We start from the raw sequence: 25,643 nt of genomic DNA on the forward strand, positions 1-25,643 counted from the left end.
ATACAATTGCCATGAGAAACTAACTCGGCTGTGTATGTTATGCAGTGTGCGCTCGATATGATACCCTTTTCTTTCTAAAATATGCACATCAGAGCCACGATTCGCTGTCGATTGCTCGCAGTGATCGCTAAGCCACGTGTGTTTTCTTAAACTCAGGTGACAGGTCTAGCCAAACCCATGTGACCTCAAGTCAAAACACATCAGTGAACACTGCGGGCCAGCGATAATTGCCGCAACGAATCGTGAAGTCACATGTGTATATTTTTTAAAGGAAAAAGTGACATATTAAGGGCAAACTGCATAACATACAGATCAGAGTTAGTTGTTCGTCACAATAGCATTTTAAAGCCGGCTAGCAGTGAGTTCGTCGCTTGACAACATGGTTGCGCTTGCCTCCATGTTTGGGGCGCTAACTCTGCCACAACGCTTGACAATCCTAACAAAGTTATTTCTGGAAAACATCTATTTACAGACTACATGAAGAGAGAGAAATGGTGCAAAACAAGCTCTTAAAACAGAGTGGCTTTTAAGCTCATAATTCTTCTTCTTCTGCATTCAATGTAGTTGAACCGGAAACACTGAAAAGCAAACAGTGGTGTGTTTAGATGCTCATCATTAAACACAGGTTTCACTGTACTGACAGAAAGAAAATATTAGACTTTCAAGAATTATTTCAATTAAAAGGGGGATTTCACTGCACACCTTTTCTGCATAGATGAACAAGCCAACTGACCATAACTCGATCCACTTACCCCAGAGTACTCCCTGGTCAGATTAGCTACGTAGTTGACGTTTTTGATGGCATCCTTCCAGTCGTAGCTGGCCGTTTCATTGTTGGACAAGAATCCTGACAAAAAGTCGCAGAACGAAGCGTTGATCTGGGGAATGTTGGGAATATTTGGCAAGCCCAGGATTTGCAGAAACCCTGTGTCCTGTCTGTATCTGTTGATGAGTTCCACTACATACTTGCAGTTCCCTCCTGATGTAAACGTCTGGAGAAAAAAGAACAAGAGAAATAAGAATAAAAGAATAAGAAGGGTATAAATCTAAAAGTACATACTACCATGAACAATTTACAGATCCGATTTCGAATAGAGAAACAAACAGATCAAATTTACTCTTTTGCCTTAACCTACCAAAAGTACCAGTTATAATGTCATGATTTCAAACAGAAAAATAAACAAATCAAACATACATTTTGCCTTAACCTACCAAAAGTACCAGTTATAATGTCATGATTTCAAACAGAAAAATAAACAAATCAAACATACATTTTGCCTTAACCTACCAAAAGTACCAGTTATAATGTCATGATTTCAAACAGAAAAATAAACAAATCAAACATACATTTTGCCTTAACCTACCAAAAGTACCAGTTATAATGTCATGAGTTCAAACAGAAAAATAAACAATCAAACAAGCAAGTCAAGCATTTGCTACGCAGTCAGATTATCGGTAATGTTTGCTGGTCCTGTCATTTCACTAAACTGGAGCAGCCACTGTTTGTATCCATCTGCACTTTCGTAAATTCCGTTTCGTAACCGTCACTGTGACTTGACGAACTGTCATTTTTTTCACCGCAATACACAGTTCATTGCGAAGATCTTCCTCGGTAATTCGTTCCAATTCCGCATACTTTTTGTTGTCAAGAAACAACTCGAAAGAAAGTTTCAAACTCATCATCCTCCATCTTGCTTGTCGAAGCGCTAAAGTACTTTATCGATGCAAAAACAAAAGCAGAAAACTTCGACGAAACCGACTCAAATGCAGCGCAGACGACACGACGAGATAACGGAAGGAAGTGAGCCTCGCTTTGGCTCAAGTGCCGTTAAAAATACCGTTATTCTCGTATGCAAATACGAACGAGAAGTTGGTCATACGAACAAGCCTTGTGCTGGCAACGCAAATCGCCGCTGGCTGGCAAAGGGAGGGGGGGGAATGGCTGGGCGAAGAAAATCGCCGCTGGCGTGCTAAAGGTTAATCTTTTCTTTCTTTCTTATTTTTGTTAAATTCCATGACTTTCCATGGCTTAAATTGAAATTCCATGACTTTCCAGGCCTGGAAAATTAAAAATCAAATTCCATTACTTTCCAGGTTTTCCATGACCTGTACGAACCCTGCTGCAAGCGTTAGGACGCGTGAGTTTTGGGCGGTTTGAAATAAGTTTTGGTGTTTTGCCGACTGCCATTAATGCCATCTCTGCAAGCGTTAAGACACATGAATACTGACCCTGAGGAATTCAATGTTGGGACTGGTCTCCAGGTAGTTATACAGCGCGGGTGACAGGACATTCAGCCACTGGTCAGTCAGGTCCACCACAGCACCAAGACTCTCAAAGGTGCGGTTAGCCTGAAGCAGAGAGGTAGCTGTTACCATTGGTCACGTTTTGCACGTTATCATTAACTGGAGACTAGTATACAGTGTAAACTGTTGATTCTTGAGCAAGTTCTGAGAGGCAAAATACACAGTGTAAACTGTTGATTCTTGAGAAAGTTCTGAGAAACAAAATACACAGTGTACACTAGCTGTTGATTCTTGAGCAAGTTCTGAGAAACAAAATACAAAGTGTAAACAGTTGATTCTTGAGCAAGTTCTGAGAAACAAAATACACAGTGTAAACAGTTGATTCTTGAGCAAGTTCTGAGAAACAAAATACAAAGTGTAAACAGTTGATTCTTGAGCAAGTTCTGAGAGAGAAAATACACAGTGTAAACAGTTGATTCTTGAGCAAGTTCTGAGAAACAAAATACAAAGTGTAAACAGTTGATTCTTGAGCAAGTTCTGAGAAACAAAATACACAGTGTAAACTGTTGATTCTTGAGCAAGTTCTGAGAGAGAAAATACACAGTGTAAACAGTTGATTCTTGAGCAAGTTCTGAGAAACAAAATACACAGTGTAAACTGTTGATTCTTGAGCAAGTTCTGAGAAACAAAATACACAATGTAAACAGTTGATTCTTGAGCAAGTTCTGAGAAACAAAATACACAGTGTAAACAGTTGATTCTTGAGCAATTTCTGAGAAACAAAATACACAGTGTAAACACTTGATTCTTGAGCAATTTCTGAGAAACAAAATACACAGTGTAAACAGTTGATTCTTGAGCAATTTCTGAGAAACAAAATACACAGTGTAAACACTTGATTCTTGAGCAAGTTCTGAGAAACAAATAGAAAGTGTAAACTGTTGATTCTTGAGCAAGTTCTGAGAAACAAAATACACAGTGTAACCTGTTGATTCTTGAGCAAGTTCTGAGAAACAAAATACAAAGTGTAAACAGTTGATTCTTGAGCAAGTTCTGAGAAACAAAATACACAGTGTAAACTGTTGATTCTTGAGCAAGTTCTGAGAAACAAAATACACAGTGTAAACTGTTGATTCTTGAGCAAGTTCTGAGAAACAAAATACACAGTGTAAACTGTTGATTCTTGAGCAAGTTCTGAGAAACAAAATACACAGTGTAACCTGTTGATTCTTGAGCAAGTTCTGAGAAACAAAATACAAAGTGTAAACTGTTGATTCTTGAGCAAGTTCTGAGAGGCAAAATACACAGTGTAAACTGTTGATTCTTGAGCAAGTTCTGAGAGGCAAAATACACAGTGTAAACTGTTGATTCTTGAGAAAGTTCTGAGAAACAAAATACACAGTGTAAACAGTTGATTCTTGAGCAAGTTCTGAGAAACAAAATACACAGTGTAAACTGTTGATTCTTGAGCAAGTTCTGAGAAACAAAATACACAGTGTAAACTGTTGATTCTTGAGCAAGTTCTGAGAAACAAAATACACAGTGTAACCTGTTGATTCTTGAGCAAGTTCTGAGAAACAAAATACAAAGTGTAAACAGTTGATTCTTGAGCAAGTTCTGAGAAACAAAATACACAGTGTAAACTGTTGATTCTTGAGCAAGTTCTGAGAAACAAAATACACAGTGTAAACTGTTGATTCTTGAGCAAGTTCTGAGAAACAAAATACACAGTGTAAACAGTTGATTCTTGAGCAAGTTCTGAGAGAGAAAATACACAGTGTAAACAGTGATTCTTGAGCAAGTTCTCAAAACTTGACTAAATGTAAAAATGAAGTCGGCGCTCTAAATGCAGACAACATGTGCAAAGGAGTAAGTGCCAGTTATGCAGAACCAATCGCCTGGCACCTGAGAGAATAACAAGCATTGAAATGAACAAAAAGATTTTCATCCTCTCTTGAGCAAGTTATAATGAAGAAGGAACTCTGTCACACAAGAACAATGAACCATAAACATACAAAGTCCTCCATAAGATGCCCTTCCCACACCAAACCAGAAACTAAAACAATGTGCACTACGGAGAAATTTTAGATAGCAACGAAAGTGAATGAAGCATGTGTCATTCAAGAAAAAAATTCTCAGAAGACGGAGTTCTGATGCCTATATTGCAGGATGATTGAAAACGGTTGACAGTCACCTGCTCTGTACAAAGTGGACCCGTGAGTGCTAAGTGTCAGTACCTTCAACAACAACAACAACAACAACAACAACAACAACAACAACAACAACAACAACAACAACAACAACAACAACAACAACAACAGCAACAGCTACAACAACAACTTAAAATTCCACAAAAGATACACTAAACTGTGAACACCAAATACCAAACGAATACTGGCACTGACCTCTTTGATAATCCTGCGAGTGGCCGGGGTGTCAGGGGCATAGGGAATGACTCCCAGCACGATGGGTTTGATCTGTCGCCATATGATGCGTGTGTACGGCGTTCTGTCCAAAGCCCCGAATATGTCCTGGCATGTGCCAGCTGCAACACAAAAAAGAGCAAATCAAAAACCTCAGTAGCTCCACAGTTATTTCTGAAGCAAGAAAAGTGAGGACAGATTGGAAAGGTAGGTGGACAGAGGTAAATACAAAATACACTGTCCACTCCAAATTATTAGTGAACAATAATTGTAAGTTGGTCTATAATGTCATTGATTGTGCATCTAGTGCGAAACTGGACCAAACTGATGACATCTATATATATATACGGCTTGTGTGTGTGTGTGTGTGTGTGTGTGTGTTTGCGATGCACGGCCAAAGTTCTCGATGGATCTGCTTCTTCTTCTGCGTTCGTGGGCTGAAACTCCCACGTACACTCGTGTTTTTTGCACGAGTGGAATTTTACGTGTATGACCGTTTTTACCCCGCCATTAAGGCAGCCATACGCCGCTTTCGGAGGAAGCATGCTGGATATTTTCGTGTTTCTATAACCCACCGAACTCTGACATGGATTACAGGATATTTTCCGTGCGCACTTGGTCTTGTGCTTGCGTGTACACACGAAGGGGGATAAGCCACTAGCAGGTCTGCACATAATTGACCTGGGAAATCGAAAAAATCTCCACTTTTAACCCACCAGGCGGCCGCGGCCGGGATTCGAACCCTCGAATCTTCCGATTAAGACTGAGGCCGACGTCTTACCACCCCGCCACAGCGCCCGTCCTGGATCTGCTTCAAATTTGGTGGGCATATTCAGGTAGACCCCGGACACAACCTGGTCGATGAGAATTTTCAACACGTGCTCTCAGCGCGCAGCGCTGAACCGATTTTGGTTTTTCTGTTCATCTTCCCAGATCCATTCCCAGTAACTCTTCCTTATCTTCTCCAGTGTTTTGCGTTTATCTCCCTTCCTTCGTGTGGCGTCAATCCATATTCCCGTTACTATTTTTAGTCCACAACGCTCAATCCATATTCCCGTTACTATTTTTAGAAGGTCACTGTCCACAACTCTTCCTTATCTTCTCCAGTGTTTTGCGCGTTTATCTCCCTTCCTTCGTGCGCCGGCAAAGCCGGCGTACACCCGGCAAAGCCGGGTCCCCGACACAGCCGGGTATTCGGCTCTACTTCTTCCCGGCGAAGCCGGCTACCCGGCAAAGCGGGTATTCATCTAGTATATATATATATTAGCTCTCAGTTATAGTCTAAAAAAAATATTTAAAAAAATATGAAGAAATCAAATGGAAAAAAAATAAGTAAAAATGTTCTTAATTCAGCGTACCAAAACCATGTTTTGGCAATGGGCAAGAACTGCTAAGGTGGATGCCCACACACAACAACTACCCCCCCCACCCCAACCACCACTAATAAGAAACTCACAGACGCCGTCCAGCTGGTCCTCACTCTTGCGTGACTCCAGGCGGCCCTGGTTCTGATCTTCCTCCTGCTTCTCCAGGGTGTCCGCCTCCCCCAGGCCCAGGTTCAGGATGCTCTTGTCCCGCCCGCAGAACAACCGCCCCAGGTCGTTGCTGGAGTTGCGCTGGCCCGTCACGTTGTTGTAGTAGTTCATCAGCTCTTGGAATTGGTCAGACAGCTCTCCGTTCAGGAGCCGCACGCTTTGCAGCTGATTGATCTGATGTTCAAAGTACATGATATTTTATGATTGTTTGTCTAACAGCTTTCCGTTCAGCAGCTGCACGCTTTCCAGCTGGTTGATCTGATGTTCAAAGTACATGATATTTTATGATTGTTTGTCTAACAGCTTTCCGTTCAGCAGCTGCACGCTTTCCAGCTGGTTGATCTGGTGTTGTACATAGTTTGAGTACAGGTAAAGTGCGCATTTCGTTCTTGTTACTCAGGCGTAAGCTTTCTAGCTGATTGATCTGATGTTCAAAGTATGTACATACTGTTTTTTATTATTTGTCTGACAGCTCTCTGTTCAGCACCTGCACGCTTTTCAGCTGATTGATTTGGTGGTGTACATATAGTGTGCGTACAGGTAAAGTGCGCATTTCATTCCTCTTACTCTGTTCAACAGCCGTATGCTTTCCAGCTGATTGATCTGATGTTCAAAGTATATGATATTTTATGATTGTTTGTCCGACAGCTCCCAGTTCAAGTTGATTGATGAGGTGGTGAACATACAGTTTGGGTATAGTTCAAGTACGTGCAGTGTTTTTCATTCTTATTGATCTGTTCAGCAGTCCTTCACTTTGGTATTCAAGTAAATCATAGTATAGTAGCAATAGGAATGAAAAGTAGGGACACGAACTCAAGCAAAAGCTTCTATTACGTGACGCACATATATTTAATATGATACGAATAGTATGACAAAACAGCCAGTACTGATATTCTATAGGAAGCGATAGAAAACTTAAAATATATAAGACATTCATTTTCCAGCTGATTGATTTGTTGGTGAATAAACAGTTTGTGTACAGGATATTGATGGAAGAGCATTTTGATTATTTCTTTAATGAGGCGTAGCACCTTTTACTCAGTTTCTTGCAATTGCTTTAACATAATGCTTATGTTGACACTTACATCACTTGCTATGCGGCCAATCGTCTCTATCAGTTGCAAATCAACGTTTGGAGTTGTCCCTGTGTTGGAGAACACGTAGTCTTGTAACTGAAAACAAAAAAGGTCGTAATTGTTATCGGTAGCACAAAAAGACTGTTTACAACGATATTTCTCAAACAGCTGCTATAAATATCACTTGCCATTTTACTGAGGCAGAGCCACTAGATGATACTCACAGTGATATTTGAATCTATTTGAAAGACGCATGGGCCATATCTGTGTTTAGCTTATATTTATGCATCTTTATCATAATACACAATTCTTGTAACTCTGTCTAACTTTTCTGAGGAAGTGCACAGTTTCTGAAATGCATGTGCAGTGGTCATGTGCTGGTGTACTCAAATGTCTACCAGCACTTGCACCCACAACCATGCTAAGTAAAACAAACGTCATACTATCCTTTTGCCCAAAATACCAAATGGCCTCAATTCAACATATTTTGGCCAAATCAAGCACCATGATGACTCAAGAAATGGTATCCACTGGGTAATACAAATCTTGTTGCTGCTAGCTGTCCACAGGGAGGAAGAGACCAGAGGATACAGTGAAACCTCTGTTTTAATGCTAGCTGTCCCCAGGGAGGAAGAGACCAGAGGATACAGTGAAACCTGTTTTAATGCTAGCTGTCCCCAGGGAGGAAGAGACCAGAGGATACAGTGAAACCTCTGTTTTAATGCTAGCTCTCCACAGGGAGGAAGAGACCAGAGGATACAGTGAAACCTCTGTTTTAATGCTAGCTGTCCACACGGAGGAAGAGACCAGAGGATACAGTGAAACCTCTGTTTTAATGCTAGCTGTCCACACGGAGGAAGAGACCAGAGGATACAGTGAAACCTCTGTTTTAATGCTAGCTGTCCACAGGGAGGAAGAGACCAGAGGATACAGTGAAACCTCTGTTTTAATGCTAGCTCTCCACAGGGAGGAAGAGACCAGAGGATACAGTGAAACCTCTGTTTTAATGCTAGCTGTCCACAGGGAGGAAAAGACCAGAGGATACAGTGAAACCTCTGTTTTAATGCTAGCTATCCACAGGGAGGAAGAGACCAGAGGATACAGTGAAACCTCTGTTTTAATGCTAGCTGTCCACAGGGAGGAAGAGACCAGAGGATACAGTGAAACCTCTGTTTTAATGCTAGCTCTCCACAGGGAGGAAGAGACCAGAGGATACAGTGAAACCTCTGTTTTAATGCTAGCTGTCCACAGGGAGGAAGAGACCAGAGGATACAGTGAAACCTCTGTTTTAATGCTAGCTCTCCACAGGGAGGAAGAGACCAGAGGATACAGTGAAACCTCTGTTTTAAGATCTTTCATTGTGAGACTCCCTCTACTGTACAACCTCTTTTCACACACTTTTTGTCATATTGTCACTAAATTTCCCTCCCTCTTTCTCATACCCCAAATTCCTCAGATTTTAGGCGGTCTCAGAAAAGAGGTATGTGCAGTGGAACCCCCAATTTAAGACCCCCCAATTTAAGACTTTCTCCTTTTTAAGACCTTGTTTTCTCAGACTTTCTGTTCTTAACCTCTGTAAAAATGACACCCATTTTAGGACTCCCTCGTTTCTAAGACCCGATTTTCTCAGATTTGTGGAGATTGTAAAAGGGGGGTTCCACTGTAGCACTGTTGAACACAACCCTCTCCCCTGAAAGCGGTGTATGGCTGCCTAAATGGCGGGGCAAAAATGGTCATACACATAAAGGTCGTGGGACTTTCAGCCCATGAACGAAAACAAATACAACCCTCACCTCCTTCAAGGCAGCAGCCTGGTCAAAGTTGGTCCTGAAGTCGTCATACAACTCCAGTCCTTGCTGCACAGTCAGGTTACACAGCTGGGCCTGCAGATCTTGGGCCTGCGTAGCATTGGGAAAGTTGAAGAAACGCAGCAGGTCATCTTCATCGCACACACGCTCGCGTAGGTCGGTCAGAGTGCGATTTGTGAAGGTCAAATTCCCCGCTGTAGTGTTGATAAATTCCAGGACAAACTCAGTGGCATTTCTCCAGTTGTTTCCCAGGAATATCTGTGGATGAATAATTAGATGGGTTAACTATAAAAATGTGTCAATGCAACTTAGGCTAACAACTCTTGTTTTAAGGTGAAGTTAATCATACATCACACATATAATCAAACAGAGTGAGGTATAAAACCTAACAGAACAGCAAACCTCAAAGCCAAACCAATCTAACAGAGGATGTAATTGCTACTGTCGTTTCATGCTTTGTCCAAGCATTTTGTTTGAAGAAATCTGCCTGACCGAGAAAGGAGCTGAGGCATAGTGAGGATATGGGGTTGAGAAGTAATAGGTCATACGTTTTGACCACTAGGCCATAGACCCCATTAGGTTGATGGTCAACAGAGGCTGGGGAGTGGACACCATGCAAAAGAAACTGAAACTCCTCACTACAAGACTGGATGAAGAAAAAAACCTCCAAAGCAATAATTATGTAACACAGAGATAACCAAATTGAGACAGATATCAGTAACAATTGATAACCTGAAGACCAGCGCTTAACCTACAAGTCCAGCCAGTATTCCTGGGTAAGCGAAGAACATGGTTGAATTTCTAGCAAACATAACATAACCTCCCCTTCTCGTTTACTCGACCCAAACTCTCTGCTTCGATCATTAAAAAAAAGAAGAGCAAACGCTCGATCGAGTCACTTTCGCAGTTCTGAATATTATATGAGGCATCAGATGGACAGGAAGAAATTGCTATTCACAACACAATGAGTCACGTTCAGATAAAATTTGAGCCCGGTCACTTTTATAGTTTCCGAGAAAAGCCCAACGTTAAGTTGTGTGTTGCCGAACAGAAAAGGCTAGTTATCTCCCTTGTTTTTCTGATAACGTTCGTAAAAGGCTACAGATGTAAATACTTTGATGTAAAGAATAATCCTACAAAGTTTCAATCACATCCGATGAACTTTGTCAAAGATATAAAATGTCTAATTTTTCCTTTGACGCTGACCTGTGACCTTGAAAAAGGTCAAAGGTCAACGAAACCATCGTTAAAGTGTAGAGGTCATTGGAGGTCACGACTAAACAAAATATGAGCCCGATCGCTTTGATAGTTTCCGAGAAAAGTCCAACGTTAAGGTGGTGTCTACGGACGGCCGGCCGGACAGACTAACACTGACCGATTACATAGAGTCACTTTTTCTCAAGTGACTCAAAAAGAAAGTAAAAGACATCAGGGGCAGCCACACATACCTTGTTGACAGCAAGGGAGGCATTAAAAAGTGTGTCCAATGCCTCCGGAGTCAGGCTGATGTTCTGACTCACAATCTGACCTCGGATCCCCTCTGGATCCACAAAAAATCCCGAGATGTTGAGACCACCTGAAAAAAATGAAAAAAGTAGGTAGTAAGACCACATAGATGCAAGAGAAACAGTGCAATGGAAAGGAGGGTGAAGCTGATGTAGATGTAGCTATCCCTGGCTAGGTTAATGGTCTAAATGGCACAGGTTGGTACTGAACAACCAATCAGTCCAGGGCTTCTTTGCTTTCTCCGAAATCTTCGTTACTCATACAAAAGTTTGCAACAACAAAAACAAATAGAGCAGAATTAAGCTCTCTAAAACAGAAATGCTTGTCGTTCACTAAAAACACTAAAACTCCAACTTGTGTAAAAAGAAGTTAATTATTCCAATCACTGATATCCTAAATCAATTTATCCAAGAGAACCTTAAGAAAACATGAATAGCAGAAAAAGAAAACTTTAGACAACCTACCGACAGAGGACCCATTGGCAATGATGTTGTACAACCGTTGGAAGTTCTCAAAGTCTTCAATCAGTCGAGTTAGTTCTTGCCTGTCGGTATTGTTGCCCAGTATGGTCTGCAAGTCACTGATAGCCAGAGATAATCTGACGATCAGAAAATAAAAAACAAAATTTAACAAAAAAATCAGATTCTGTGGGTATTTGTGTACTGGGTTGTTGCAATAGCATGTAACAAGAGCATGTGTGGAGGAGTAGAGGTGAGAGGGGGAAAAGACAGTATCCGTTCATCCATAATGACATGAACATTCTGACAAAAAAATCCCAAAAGGTACGAAACTTAACTTTACATTTCATTTCAGAATATCCTATACAGTCACACCTGGCTACAACAACCACAAAAGGCACCAACCAAAAGTGGTCCATTTAGACAGGTGGTCATTATGGAAAAGGAGAATTATAGGGAAAAAAACAACTCGGCAGAGTTTCTTTAGGGTGGTCACAATGGGCTAGCGGTTGTTATCAAAATTTGGTCACCAGGACAGGTTCAACTGTGTGTAACTACTCAAGCAAAGCTGAAGAGAAATAAGGACTGACAAGGATCCATTAAATGTTGGCACTTGTCCTGGTAGCTCGTCCTCCGTGACCTTCTGGTTGCAGTCATTGTTGAAGGTACACATGTAGGTCTGCACAAACGACAGCGTCCCCGCGGATGGCATAGCTTTCCCATCGTAGTGGCCTGAAAAACACAGGTGTTGAAGATAGAACTCAGATCCAACAATACAAATGGCAGTGTAAGGGCTTGTATGAAGGTTAAGAGAAAGATATAACCGAGGTCTAACAATACAAATGGCAGTGTAAGGGCTTGTATGAAGGTTAAGAGAAAGATATAACCGAGGTCCAACAATACAAATGGCAGTGTAAGGGCTTGTATGAAGGTTAAGAGATTTAGATATAACTGAGGTCCAACAATACAAATGGCAGTGTAAGGGCTTGTATGAAGGTTAAGAGAAAGGTATAACCGAGGTCCAACAATACAAATGGTAGTGTAAGGGCTTGTATGAAGGTTAAGAGAAAGATATAACCGAGGTCCAACAATAAAATACAAACGGTAGTGTAAGGGCTTGTATGAAGGTTAAGAGAAAGATATAACCGAGGTCCAACAATACAAATGGTAGTGTAAGGGCTTGTATGAAGGTTAAGAGAAAGATATAACCGAGGTCCAACAATACAAATGGCAGTGTAAGGGCTTGTATGAAGGTTAAGAGAAAGATATAACCGAGGTCCAACAATACAAATGGCAGTGTAAGGGCTTGTATGAAGGTTAAGAGATTTAGATATAACCGAGGTCCACCAATACAAATGGCAGTGTAAGGGCTTGTATGAAGGTTAAGAGAAAGATATAACCGAGGTCCAACAATACAAATGGCAGTGTAAGGGCTTGTATGAAGGTTAAGAGAAAGATATAACCGAGGTCTAACAATACAAATGGTAGTGTAGGGTCTAAGATGAATATTAAGAGATTTGGAGTCTTCTCTCTTCTTCTTCTTTGTTCATGGGCTGAAACTCCCACATTCACTCATGTTTTTGCACGAGTGGATCTTTAAGTGCATGACCGTTTTTACCACGCCATACGCCAATTCCGGGGCAGGCATGCTCTGTATTTTCGTGTTTCTATAACCCATTGAACTCTGACATGGATTATAGGATCTTTTCCGTGCGCACTTGGTCTTGTGCTTGCGTGTACACACGAAGGGGGATAAGGCACTAGCTAGCAGGCCTGCACATAAGTTGACCCGGGAGATAGAAAAAATCTCCACCCTTAAACCCACCAGGCGGCCGTGGCCAGGATTTGAACTCACGACCTTCCGAGTAGGAGGCCTTCTTCTTCTTCTTCTTCGGCGTTCCAGGATTTTTGGCCTCAGGTCAGACTTCAAGTTTTGTAGCTTGAATAAAGCTAGTGGTCAGGATCAGGGAGTCTTTGGTGCCCCAGAGTTGCTCCTGCAGTGTGGCACCTTGTGGCCAGTGATCTGTTCTGGCTTCCTGGTGGAGCGGGCAGGTCTGCAGGATGTGCTCCGGGGTCTGTGGGCCTGTTTCGCACGGGCAGTTCGGTGTGTGCGACAGACCAAGGCGGTGCATGTGGGCACGCAGTCGACAGTGTCCAGTCCGTAGGCGGAAGAGGATGGTCTGCTGATGGCGCTGTAAGTTGGGCATCTGATCATCAGATGGCAGGCTGTGTTGGGCATTCCAGGTGGTTTGGTAGTGTCTTTTCACCAGGGTTTTGGCTTCACTGTAAGAGACTGTTGGTCTTGTCTGCTCCAGATGGCTGCCAGTCTTGGCCAGTCTGTCCGCTTCCTCGTTCCCTGAGAGGCCACAGTGAGCAGGGATCCACTGGACAGCGACGTTTGTGCTCTGGGAGAGAGTACAAAGAAGACGCTGGGTGTCTCGTTCCAGCTGCTCTTTGGGCGACTGCAGGCTTTGGACGGCGGATCTGCAGTCGGTCAGGAAGACGGCGTGAGAGGGTGGGTGTTCGCTGACCAGGCTAACTGCTTCTCTGAGAGCGGTGAGTTCTGCCCGGTAGTTGGATGACAGCTCTCCGGCAGGCAGGGATCTTGAAAGGGTGTGTCCGTCTGGGTAGCGTACCAGGATCCCGCTTCCTCCGTTTTTGATGGCACCATCTGAGGACCCGTCAGTGTAGATGTGAGTCCATACTGAGGCGTTGTAGTCCTGGTGCATCATCTCCAGCGTGAGGTTCTTGAGGACTGCGTCCTGCTGCTCTCTCTTGCTGGTCACTCCTGGTATGTCAGTAACAAAGAGCACCTTGCTGAGCTGGCTGTTCCACTCTTCAGCGTCTTGGAGGGGCTCTTGTTCTTCAGGGGTGCGTGGTAGGAAGCTGGTTTGGGTTCTCTCTAGCTGCTTGGCCAGATGGTTGAAACTGCTTCTTTTCAGCCTGTTCTTCGTCATCTGTTGGGTGTGCTGGTGTGCTGGGTGAGAGGGGAGTCGTTGCAGCTTCTCGTACTGCACGATGACCTTCTCTTCTCGTCGGTGGTCCAGGGAAGGGAGTCTGGTGGTGGCTTCAAGGGCGTGTATGGGCGTAGTTTTCAGTCCCCCTGTGATGATGCGCATGCTTGCGTTCTGCACTTTGTTGAGCCGGCTGGTGTTGCTCTTCGCAGCTGTGGCCCAGGCTGCAGCTCCATACTCCATCACAGGGCGGACGTGTCCCGTATACACCTGTCTGAGGATGTTGCTGCTGGCTCCCCACTTTGTGCCAGTCAGTTTCTTCATGAGAGTAGGAGGCCGATGTCTTATCCACTACGCCACTGCCCCCGTCTATTTGGAGTCTGAAGCACTTTACCAAAGGTTGTTGCTCTTGCCAGTGCATTAGGTGTTTCTAGTTTTCTTAGGCACACAGAGACAGAAAGAAAAATGTGGTTTTTTTGCAAGGTCTTGTTATTCAAGAAGCCTGAGGATTAAAAAAATAAATTAATAAATGCTAAACTGAAAAAAAAGAAGATATACAGTGATGCCTGTACTGTGATGACACCCTTGTGATAACCCAAAGTGTCTCTACATAGCAGGTGGCCTGCCATGACATGTACATTGTAGTCAAGTTAATGGACAAAGCGACAACATAAGATGTCCTTTTCTGGGAGGTGCCCTCTCATTGGAGGGACCTCACACGGTAGGTACCACTGTATATTGAACCTAAAGCCGTCTAGAGTGAATTAAAACTCTTACGTTTAGCTAGCAGTCTACAAGTCAACTACGAGATTATGCATCCAGTTTGTATGACCTCCTGTGATAAACCTTACCACAACAGTATGTGAAAACACACACAAAAATTCATTCATTATCTACCTAACCTACATGTACAAGTAAAATCACAACAATAAATACACACATACAAATTACATGTACAAATCACATGTTCACACATACAGTGGAATGCCCTTTTAAGACCCTGGATTTAAGACTTCCTCCCTTTCATGACCGTTTTCTCAGATGTTTTGTTCATAACCTCAGTAAATTTACCGCCATTTTAAGACTCCCTCCTTTTGAGACCTGGGGCAGAGAAATAGCTCAGTGGGAAGCGGCGCTGGCTTCAAAACCAGTTGTCGCTAACAGCGTGGGTTCGATACCCACGTTCGGCGAGGGATTTATTTCCCAGAGTCAACTATTGTGCAGTCACTCTCCTCGGTGTCCGAACACCCCTATGTGCATTCATGCGCACGATAAAAAACCCAAGTTCACAGCGAAAGTCTCAGGGCTTTGAAACATGAATACACACATGCAGGGGGAAAAAAAGAGAAACAAGAAGAGCAAACGCTCGATCGAGTCACTTTCGCAGTTCTGAATATTATATGAGGCATCAGATGGACAGGAAGAAATTGCTATTCACAACACAATGAGTCACGTTCACATAAAATTTGAGCCCGGTCACTTTTATAGTTTCCGAGAAAAGCCCAACGTTAAGTTGTGTGTTGCCGAACAGAAAAGGCTAGTTATCTCCCTTGTTTTTCTGATAACGTTCGTAAAAGGCTACAGATGTAAATACTTTGATGTAAAGAATAATCCTACAAAGTTTCAATCACATCCGATGAACTTTGTCAAAGATATAAAATGTCTAATTTTTCCTTTGACGCTGACCTGTGACCTTGAAAAAGGTCAAAGGTCAACGAAACCATCGTTAAAGTGTAGAGGTCATTGGAGGTCACGACTAAACAAAATATGAGCCCGATCGCTTTGATAGTTTCCGAGAAAAGTCCAACGTTAAGGTGGTGTCTACGGACGGACGGCCGGACGGCCGGCCGGCCGGCCGGACAGACTAACACTGACCGATTACATAGAGTCACTTTTTCTCAAGTGACTCAAAAAAGGGTAGCGCTGTATACTGTAAGTCAGCTCGCTTTCCCCAGTGAGAAAGCAGCCCGAATTTCCATTAGGGCAACTTCAAAGGACTATATGAAATCTTATCCTTATCCTTTCTCAAATTTGTGGAGGTCTTAAAATGGGGGTCTCACTGTATTCTAGCTGACAGTCACAACTCTTACATTCTGGTCTGTTCTGTTTGAGGTCAGGTCGCATTCGCACCGCCACCAAAATCAAGAAGAGGCAGAGTGGCCACACTATCTCCACCACAACACGCAACTGAAATCAAAAATGTTTTCTTCATACACTGACATTTTGTGAATTCGTCCAGACTTTAACTGTACATATTTTAGGTGCAGTTACTAAATAGTAAATGTTTGTGAATTAAGTAATCAACTTCAACATTTCTAATGCAGAACAACTTTCCCGTGATGACATTATACCCATTGAAAAGTACACACAACTGATCATCATTAATAGTACCACAGACCTGAAAGCCCAGCAGATAATTATAACATCAGTCAGATCAGATTCAGGTAACCATGCCAGGAAAAATCTTTCAAACAAAAGATGTTATTTTCAAACTTGTGTCCCCAACCTCCTCCCTTTAAAAAAAAAAAAGCGACCACTCTCAATGACAAAAGAATCTAATATTTTGTTCACTTTTTCTTTCTTTTCTGTTCAACCTGCCTTATCCCCTCTACCTTTATCCTTGGATACAAAAAAACTACCATCATGACTGGGTTTTTTTATATACTGAACACGGTACAGTTAGAAAACAGGTATTGAGTGCAATACTAACAGGCTGCCTGCGCCGAAGCGTGAAGTTTTTCCACAGCAACAGACGGAGTTGGTTCCAGAAGCCCATGGTTGACTGATTATGGCAGGCACAGTCTGCCTGACAGCTTCTGCTCACTTATTCTCTCTGCCACTGTCAGCAGTCTTTTGGCTGTCAACCTGAAAGAATACCTGTCAGTGGCACTGCAGAATGAACAGAACAGCAATTTCTTCTTTCTGCAAATCAGGATCAATAACTCATGCGATGAAATGATTGGCTGTCTGAGCTGATATAATTCAATAGATTAATAGACTTCTGCTTCCAAGTGGAAATGTTCTGGTGAACAGCTAAGGTTTCAATTATAAGAGGTTGGCATTTTTCATAAGCTTCTTAAGAATAAGAGGTGGATATTTCTTATGCAAGGCTCTATGGCGAATGGGAGTTGATCATGTTCAAGTAAACTAAACTCAAAAGCAGGAAAGGATAATTTACAGAAAAACATATGACGGCTTACTACCTCATAATTGTGATATTGTTTTGTCAGTTAACGAGGTAAAAGATGTAGGTAATTAAAAATCTTGATAAAAGAAAAGCCATTGGTCCCGATTTGATCCACAACAGACTTCTCATTGCAGCTATAGATGTTATTTCGGAGCCACTCACCCATATATGTTTATATACAGAAGTTTGAGGGAAGGGGTATATCCTAAAATTTGGAAAACTGCGAATGTTACGCCTATTTATAAGTCAGGTTCAGCGTCATAGGGCTTACTAGTGCCAAAACCGCATAATTGTAATTATCAGGGGAAAATTAGTAATTTTCCCTTGATAATTACCATTTTCACGTGTTGATTACGAATTTTCCCGGGGAAAATTACTAACTTTCACCTGTTAATTACTAATTTTTAGTTTTGGCTCACTTCCTGACGGATTGCTAGTGCCAAAACTAAAATCAACAAGAAGAGCAAACGCTCGATCGAGTCACTTTCGCAGTTCTGAATATTATATGAGGCATCAGATGGACAGGAAGAAATTGCTATTCACAACACAATGAGTCACGTTCACATAAAATTTGAGCCCGGTCACTTTTATAGTTTCCGAGAAAAGCCCAACGTTAAGTTGTGTGTTGCCGAACAGAAAAGGCTAGTTATCTCCCTTGTTTTTCTGATAACGTTCGTAAAAGGCTACAGATGTAAATACTTTGATGTAAAGAATAATCCTACAAAGTTTCAATCACATCCGATGAACTTTGTCAAAGATATAAAATGTCTAATTTTTCCTTTGACGCTGACCTGTGACCTTGAAAAAGGTCAAAGGTCAACGAAACCATCGTTAAAGTGTAGAGGTCATTGGAGGTCACGACTAAACAAAATATGAGCCCGATCGCTTTGATAGTTTCCGAGAAAAGTCCAACGTTAAGGTGGTGTCTACGGACGGCCGGCCGGACAGACTAACACTGACCGATTACATAGAGTCACTTTTTCTCAAGTGACTCAAAAATTAGTCATTTTCCTGTGAAAATTACTAATTATCCCGTGAAAATGAGTAACTAACGAGTGAAAACAGTAACTTACAGCGTTAATTAGTAATTATCACGTGATAATGGGTAACCCCAGGTTTTGGCACTAGTAAGCCGTCATAAAAACAGTCACAAATTAGCGTTTTCTCCATGCAGAATTCTGCTTCAATGAGCCCCTTGTTTTCACCACAGAACCACATCAGCAAATCACATCATTTAAACTGCATGTGCTAAATCATACTGATGTCTCTTCCTGAAAAAAGATCAAGTTTTGTTGTGTAGCCCTACATTAGAGTACATGTACAAGAAAGTGGTGACATTCAAACATTATATATATATAGTACAAGAAGACAGACACATTACAGTATACACGAAGACAGACACATTACAGTATGTAAATGGTGACATTTAAACATTACAGTACACAAAGGCAGATACATTACAGTATGTAAATGGTGACATTTAAACATTACAGCACACAAAGGCAGATAGATACATTACATGATACAGTATGTAGGTACACTATACGCTTTATCTTTCAGTTTCACTCTAGGGAAATTAGGCGCACCAACCGAATTGAGGATAGTGCCCTGTACAGGGATTTCCTCACTAAATTGAAGAAGAAGAAGAAGAAGAAGAAGAAGAAGAAGAAGAAGAAGAAGAAAAAGTGGTGACATATAAATATTAAAACATATGTATGCAAGAGCGGTGACATAAAATTTAAAAGTTTCATTCAACTAGGTCTCTTATCCACCGAGTCAGACGTCATGAAAGATTAAAACTCTGTGTAAACCTACTGCTAATACATATTTTATTTCAGTGTTAGCATGGTTAAAGGGAGGATTCGGGGTGAGGTACAATCTTGCTTTCACAATAAACAAACAAAAAATGAGGTAGTGTTCTAAGAAATTTATTTTGGATAAAGCATTTCCTTTAAATCAGTTTTCAGATTACAATCATATGTTCAACCGACAAAATATAAAAGTTCTTCTGTTTAAATTACTTAGTTTCAAAAATACAAAATCTCCTCTCTAAAAATCTAAAACTCTCTCATCAAAAACCAGACACAACCAGGGGTCCACTAGACCAAAAAATATCCATCGTGAATCAAACGCTTGCTGATCGATGATCAACAACAAAAAGGTTACCCCTGGAAAATAAAACAACACAGCATAAGTATAATTCAACAATCATCAAGATAAAATTTCAGTTTCACTAGAACACTTTTTTATACACCATAGAACAAAACAAAAAGAACATAACACATGATACAACACAATACGTAAACAATACAATGTTATTGTCATGACTGAAGAATGGAATACACTAGGAATATCATATCATGTAATACATGATATATGGAATCCAACCCAATCAGAAATATTGTCTAAACCACAGCCCCACTTGTCTGTGATAACAATGATTCCTCCATAATAGATAGAAGTTATGTTAAGACTATATCAGACACAGCTACAAGCAGAGTCAATCAAAACTATACTTCATCCATTTAGTGATTAGCTATAAGCATAATCACCCTTACAGAAAACCTAAGACATTCACTTGATGTCTCAAATTATTCTTGATGTAACCAGTTGCAGTGCACACTCGAAATTACATCTCTCATAAAGCCGACAGTTAACAAAACAACTGTGCAGACTTAATCTCAGTTCGCGTGGTGATTCCTCTTATCTCAATACAGTGCCTATGTTCCATTTCTTACAACCATGAACAATCCACACAAAACAAATACTTCAGTCTTCCTGTGCTCCGCACAACAACAGTTATGCAATACCCAAATTAATGACAAATCAACTTGAATTAATTGCAGAAATGAATAAGTTGTTAACACTTATCATTTCTATGCCTCAAAACAAGAACAAACAACATCTTGAAACTTTTAGGAAAACCACATGGCCAGGCACCATGTAAGTAAATCATGCAACAAAGGAAAATCAAGTTTTATCAAATATAGTCCTAAAATAATAATCAACTATTACTCACAACTGATACATAAAAAGACATCTTGTATAATCAAAACATTATAGTAAAAACACTAACCTATCATGTCACAATTCATTTCTTCTACAACTTCATACCATCACTTTGCTCAGACACCACATGGTCTTTCTGGCATCTTTCCCAGAATCTCATAATTAATTTCAATCCCAAGAATCCTTCAAGAATAAAAAGTGCCACCTCATATAACTTTTCAAAACAGTACACAATACATATTAGAAACAAACTAACTTAATATTTAAGCCATTTCTTACCTGGTTTAGGAATAAAACGTTTTATAATTCAGGACAAATTTGGGCTGGATCAGCTGGTTCAGTCAGATTCTCAAGGAAAGGAAGATTCAAGTCTTGTAGAAACCCAAAGGTAATTATTAATTTAGAACAGTTTACCTCTTAACAAATAAAACAACATTTCCAAATATTCACTAAAATTACCAAGCTTCAATTAAGCATCTTTCAAATAATTTCTAAACACTAAATATATTTTTAAAGTTCCCAAAAACTATAAACTATAACATTCCTGGTTATTAAAAACTGGGATCCAAGACATGTCTATACTCTTAAACTAAAACAAATTTTCTAATAATAATATTCTAAAACATCATTAAATCATTACTAAATAGTACAAGTAAAGCATAACTAAACAATAATACAACTTTAGACCTTACAAAACAAAATGGTAAAAAACGAATTGGAACCAAACAAGGGAAGTAATTCAAATCATCAAATATTTTAGAACAGCCACAGTTCTTCCCCTTGAGTTGATATAGAAGTTTCTCAGAGCAGCTAACTAGTAAACTGTGAAAGAACTACTAATCTTTCACTGGTTTACATACACCCCTCCAAAGAAAATGTTTCCTTATTTTCTCAAAAAATTGGAACATTTCCCAAAAAATTAAATAACATTTTAACAAAAATGTTCACAAAACCATAATTGTTCCCAACAACTGAACACAGTACAAAACACAACATAAATGCAAGTCATTAGCTATACTTTCCTTCCTGAGTATATATTCAAAACGTCTGGAGAAAACAAAATCTTTTGTCAACTCTTCATAGCACCAAAACACTGTTGCAACTAGCAGTCACAACAATAGGTTACTCTCCACAATTCCACTTAATTGTAGCACCGTCAAAATCATATCATCATCAAAAGGAACAATTCTTTTGAAATAAAAAATGACCAATCTCAGTAAATCTCACTGTTCAACAAACTTACAATAGCAAGTAAAGTTAAGTAAGACTGCAAAAATCTCAACATCAAAATCATCAACACATATGCTTATGACCGAAAAACCGAAAATGCACAAGCATAACATGTAGATTTATCCTCTTTAAAAATACAAACACTATCAAAGAACTTAATACAGTTCTCTAAAAACTCAAAACCCAAATATTCACAATAATCACATGAATATTTGTTCACATCAGCACCAAAATATCCTGTTTTGACTTCAACAAGGCAAACAATCCTCAGAACCAAATTCTGAACTTCAAAAGAAACAAGATCAGACAAAAAAATAACAAAGCATCAAATGACAACTCAGAACATGATCATGAACACAAATGTATGATTGTCCGAAGAGCATCCTCTATGTCCCTAGCCATACCATCTGACATGGGTATGTCCTGCAGTGTTACCAAGGACTGAGTCACTACCTCGGATAGTCGACAATTTACCAGACGTTCCAGACCCACACGATGACACAGGTTAAGCCTTTCTACAGGTCGTCTTATTCGAGTCGATCGCCTGCCTGGGGGTGATCTAGCAGAAGTTTCTCCCTCAGTCTCAGAAGTTTCTTTCTCATTCCCAGAAGTTTCTTCCTCATTCCCAGAAGTTTCTTCCTCATTCCCAGAAGTTTCTTCCTCAGTCTCGGTCTCTTCTGACGATGCATCTGCTTGCTCTCCTGATGAACTGTCTTCTGACTCAGACTTAGCCTTTTCACTGTCATCTCGGGTAGAGGGGACAAAGGCTGGAGCATTAACATTCAACCCATCTCTCTCAAGTTTGATTAAAACTTGAAAAGGTTCCATATCAGTCTCCTCCTGTTCATCATCTGACTCGATGACTGGGATGTTCTTCTTGGGAATGTTGCGTCTGGGTGCAGGTGTAGGTCGTACTGCCATTGTGTCACCTCCTAGCATACCGATCGGAAGGAGAAGATTTCTGTGCAGCGTTCGCTTGGGACCACTGCCCGTCTCCTCTTGAACCGTGTATACTGGAACGTTAGACGACTTTGACACAACAATGTAGACTCCCTTCTCCCACCTGTCTGTCACCTTGGAGACAATCCTGGGTCCCAGTCGTCGAACCAAGACCCGGTCTCCACATTCCAACTCAGCTGCATGAGCAGCAGAATCGTATCTGGCCTTGTTTCTGTTTGCTGACTTGGTCATATTTGCTGTGGCCAAGTCGTACGATTTCTTCAGCTGCTCTTTCAGTGTTCTGACGTACTGCCGTGGGGTTCTTTTGTCTTTACTCAGATCTATACCAAACGCTAGATCAATCGGCAGCCGTGGTTGTCTCCCGAAAAACAAGAAATACGGACTAAAAGAAGTGCTTTGGTGAATACAGCAGTTGTACGCGTGGACTGCTGCGGGTAAGCTTTTCCTCCAGTCAACCTTTTGCTCATCTTCCAGACTTCGCAACATGTGGATTAGTGTTCTGTTCCACCTCTCCACCGGATTCCCAGAAGGGTGGTAAGGTGTCGTCCTACACTTCTTTATGCCTGCCAGATCGCATACTTCCTTCAGAAGTTGTGACTCAAAATCACGTCCCTGATCTGACAGAATGCGTTTAGGAAACCCATAGATCATGAAGAAATTGTTCCACAGAGCCTTAGCCACAGTCTTAGCAGTCTGGTCTTTAGTACAAATGGCAGTACCAAACTTGGTAAAATGATCCATTACCACTAAGATATTCTGCTTCTGTCCCTTCACATCAATAGTAAGATAATCGATGGAGAGTAGCTCAAGAGGGAATGATGTCTCTATGCTGTTCATAGGAGCTTTCTGTTGACGCGCCCCCCTTCGAATACAGCGACTGCATTTCTTGATCTTAGTTTCAATGTCTCGAGCCATGTACGGCCAAAAGAAACGGAGTCTGGCTTGTCGGATTGCGTCTTCAGCATGTGTATGGAACAAATCCTCATGGACTCCCCTCATGGCTTCAGCCCTATGGGAGGAAGGAACAACTAGCTGCCACCTAATGTTGTCTTCTTCCAGCACTCTTCTGTATAAGACACCGTCCTTCACCTCTAATTTTCCCTGTTCTTTGGCAAGCATCTTCAACTCGGGGGTACAGTGTTCTGTTTTGCTGGCATCCAACTTCACTCTCTGTTCCAAGTGTTTTATCACTATCGCTAAGTTTTTGTCTTCCAGCTGAAGTTTTCGCCAGCAGCGCTCAGATCTCGGTGTTGGTTCTTCAGGCGGGCCTAGAATGTCATCACTAATCAGTTCCGGGTTCTTGACTAAATGTTCAACTGCTGGGTACCACTCTGACTCAGAATCCTGAAATTCTGTGTCGTCTTGAAACTGTTCGCGATGCTGGACTGACTGGCGACAAAAAGTAGCAGTACGACGGACTCCCTTAGCGGTGAGGATGGCACACACAGTTTCCCGGTTCAATTCTACGGTTGCCTGGGCCTCTTCCTCAAACCTTTTTGCCTTATCGCGCAGGAACTCAGTCTCCTCCATCATTTTCTGGTACTCTAGGTCTTCTTCAGGCGGCTCCTGCGGACGTCGGGATAGAGCATCGGCATCGACGTGAGTTGTCCCCTTCTTATACCTCAGTTGAAAGTCAAAGATTGATAGTGATGAAAGCCAACGGTGACTGGTCGCGTCAAGTTTTGCATTTTTTAGAATGTAGCAGAGCGGATTGTTGTCCGTCACGACGGTCACTGGCGAGCCCAGAAGATAGTCGCTGAACTTGTCGCTCATGGCCCACTTCAGTGCAAGAAATTCCCGTTTGTGTGCCGGATAATTCTGCTCAGACTTGTTCAATCCCCGGCTTGCGTAGGCTATCACCTTCAACTGTTTGTCCTGTTCCTGGTACAGTACGGCGCCTAGACCTGTGCCACTGGCGTCGCAATGAAGAGTAAAAGGTTTTCTCTTGTCGGCAATCCCCAGAACAGGTGAATTTGTGAGCGCTTGAATGATCGACTGGAATGCTTTTTGTTGTTTCTCACCCCACAGATGGGAAATATCTGACGAGAGACTCAGAGTGGGCTTCTTTGATCCTGTCTTCTTCTTGCACTTAGCTGGAACATATCCTATCGTCAAGTCATTCAGGGGTTTTGCCAGACTGGCGAAGTCTTCGATAAAACGGCGATAAAACCCTGCAAAACCAAGGAAAGACTTGACCTCTTTCACGGTGGAGGGTCTTGGCCATGAAGTGACAGCCGCAAGTTTCTCTGGGTCAGGGCGTATGGTCCCTTCTGATATCATGTAACCCAGATGACGGATCTCGGTGGCTCCGAAAATACATTTGGACGGATCAAGCTTCAAATTGAATTTTCTCAGTCTTTCGAGCACTTTCACTGTTCTTTCCTCCAGTTCTTCAAGCGACTGTGCATGAATCAAAATATCGTCCAGAAATATTATCAGCTCAACAAGATTCATGTCACTAAAAACAGTCTCCATGAGTCTCTGAAAACAAGCGGGAGCATTCACTAGTCCTTGGGATAACCTATCCCACTCAAACAAACCAAAAGGAGTAATAAATGCTGACACTTTGCTGGCATGATCAGACATGGGAACCTGATAATAAGCTTTACACAGATCCATGCTGGAAAAATACTTAGCTCCGCTTAGTGTCAAAAACAGATCCTCAACCTTTGGGATGGAGTAGCTATCTCTCACTGTACGTGCATTAACTTTTCTGTAATCAACACACATTCTGAGCGCACCAGTCTTCTTTCTCACAAGGACTATGGGACTTGCAAAAGAAGAGTTTGATGGTCGTATGACCTTTGAATCCAACAACCCCTGAATATGTTGTCGGCATTCCTCAAAGTCTCTTGGAGAAAGAGGTCTTGCTCTTTCTCTGATGTCAGGTCCAGGCTGCAGCTCAATGTCAAAAAGTCCTGTCTCAGCCCGACCAATGTCAAACTCACTTTTAATAAAAACATCACTAAAACTGTCCAGTCGTTTTCCAAAACGATCACACCACTCAGGCGGAGCTTTCTCACCAAACTGAAACTTTAGTCCTGAGGGTTCTGAGGATGTGGTAGTAGTTGCACTGCAAGCATGTACAGTATTGCTGTCACTGTCACTGTCAGTACTCTCACTGGATGACAACGTACTCAATAGTTTGTGAAGGTCATACTCAGCATGTACAACAAACAAATCTGCAACAATCTGACGTTTTCTAACAACAATGTTACAATCAGAACTGTTACATAAAAAGACTTTAAGACGG

At 41.5% G+C, this 25,643-nt stretch overlaps 1 protein-coding gene across 2 annotated transcripts in view; it reads right to left on the reverse strand.

Moving 5' to 3' along the window:
- The window catches only part of LOC138967373 (phospholipid-transporting ATPase ABCA1-like), a 91,071-nt gene that overhangs the window by 57,320 nt on the left and 8,108 nt on the right, over positions 1-25,643 (reverse strand). The window contains exons 2-12 of one of the 2 annotated variants that reach the window (XM_070339906.1): positions 16,715-16,881; positions 16,095-16,191; positions 11,641-11,782; positions 11,057-11,190; positions 10,535-10,662; positions 9,072-9,344; positions 7,288-7,374; positions 6,124-6,376; positions 4,650-4,789; positions 2,230-2,349; positions 753-992 (exon numbers count right to left, since the gene is read on the reverse strand). In XM_070339906.1, coding sequence (XP_070196007.1) covers positions 753-992; positions 2,230-2,349; positions 4,650-4,789; positions 6,124-6,376; positions 7,288-7,374; positions 9,072-9,344; positions 10,535-10,662; positions 11,057-11,190; positions 11,641-11,782; positions 16,095-16,191; positions 16,715-16,780 — 1,680 coding nt within the window. In that variant the 5' untranslated portion in view covers positions 16,781-16,881. The remainder of the gene's footprint in view (positions 1-752; positions 993-2,229; positions 2,350-4,649; positions 4,790-6,123; positions 6,377-7,287; positions 7,375-9,071; positions 9,345-10,534; positions 10,663-11,056; positions 11,191-11,640; positions 11,783-16,094; positions 16,192-16,714; positions 16,882-25,643) is intronic. The other variant, XM_070339907.1, reaches the window with a different exon arrangement.

The sequence above is a fragment of the Littorina saxatilis genome, linkage group LG5 (assembly GCF_037325665.1).
Source record: "Littorina saxatilis isolate snail1 linkage group LG5, US_GU_Lsax_2.0, whole genome shotgun sequence".
NCBI classification, from domain to species: Eukaryota; Metazoa; Mollusca; class Gastropoda; order Littorinimorpha; family Littorinidae; genus Littorina; species Littorina saxatilis.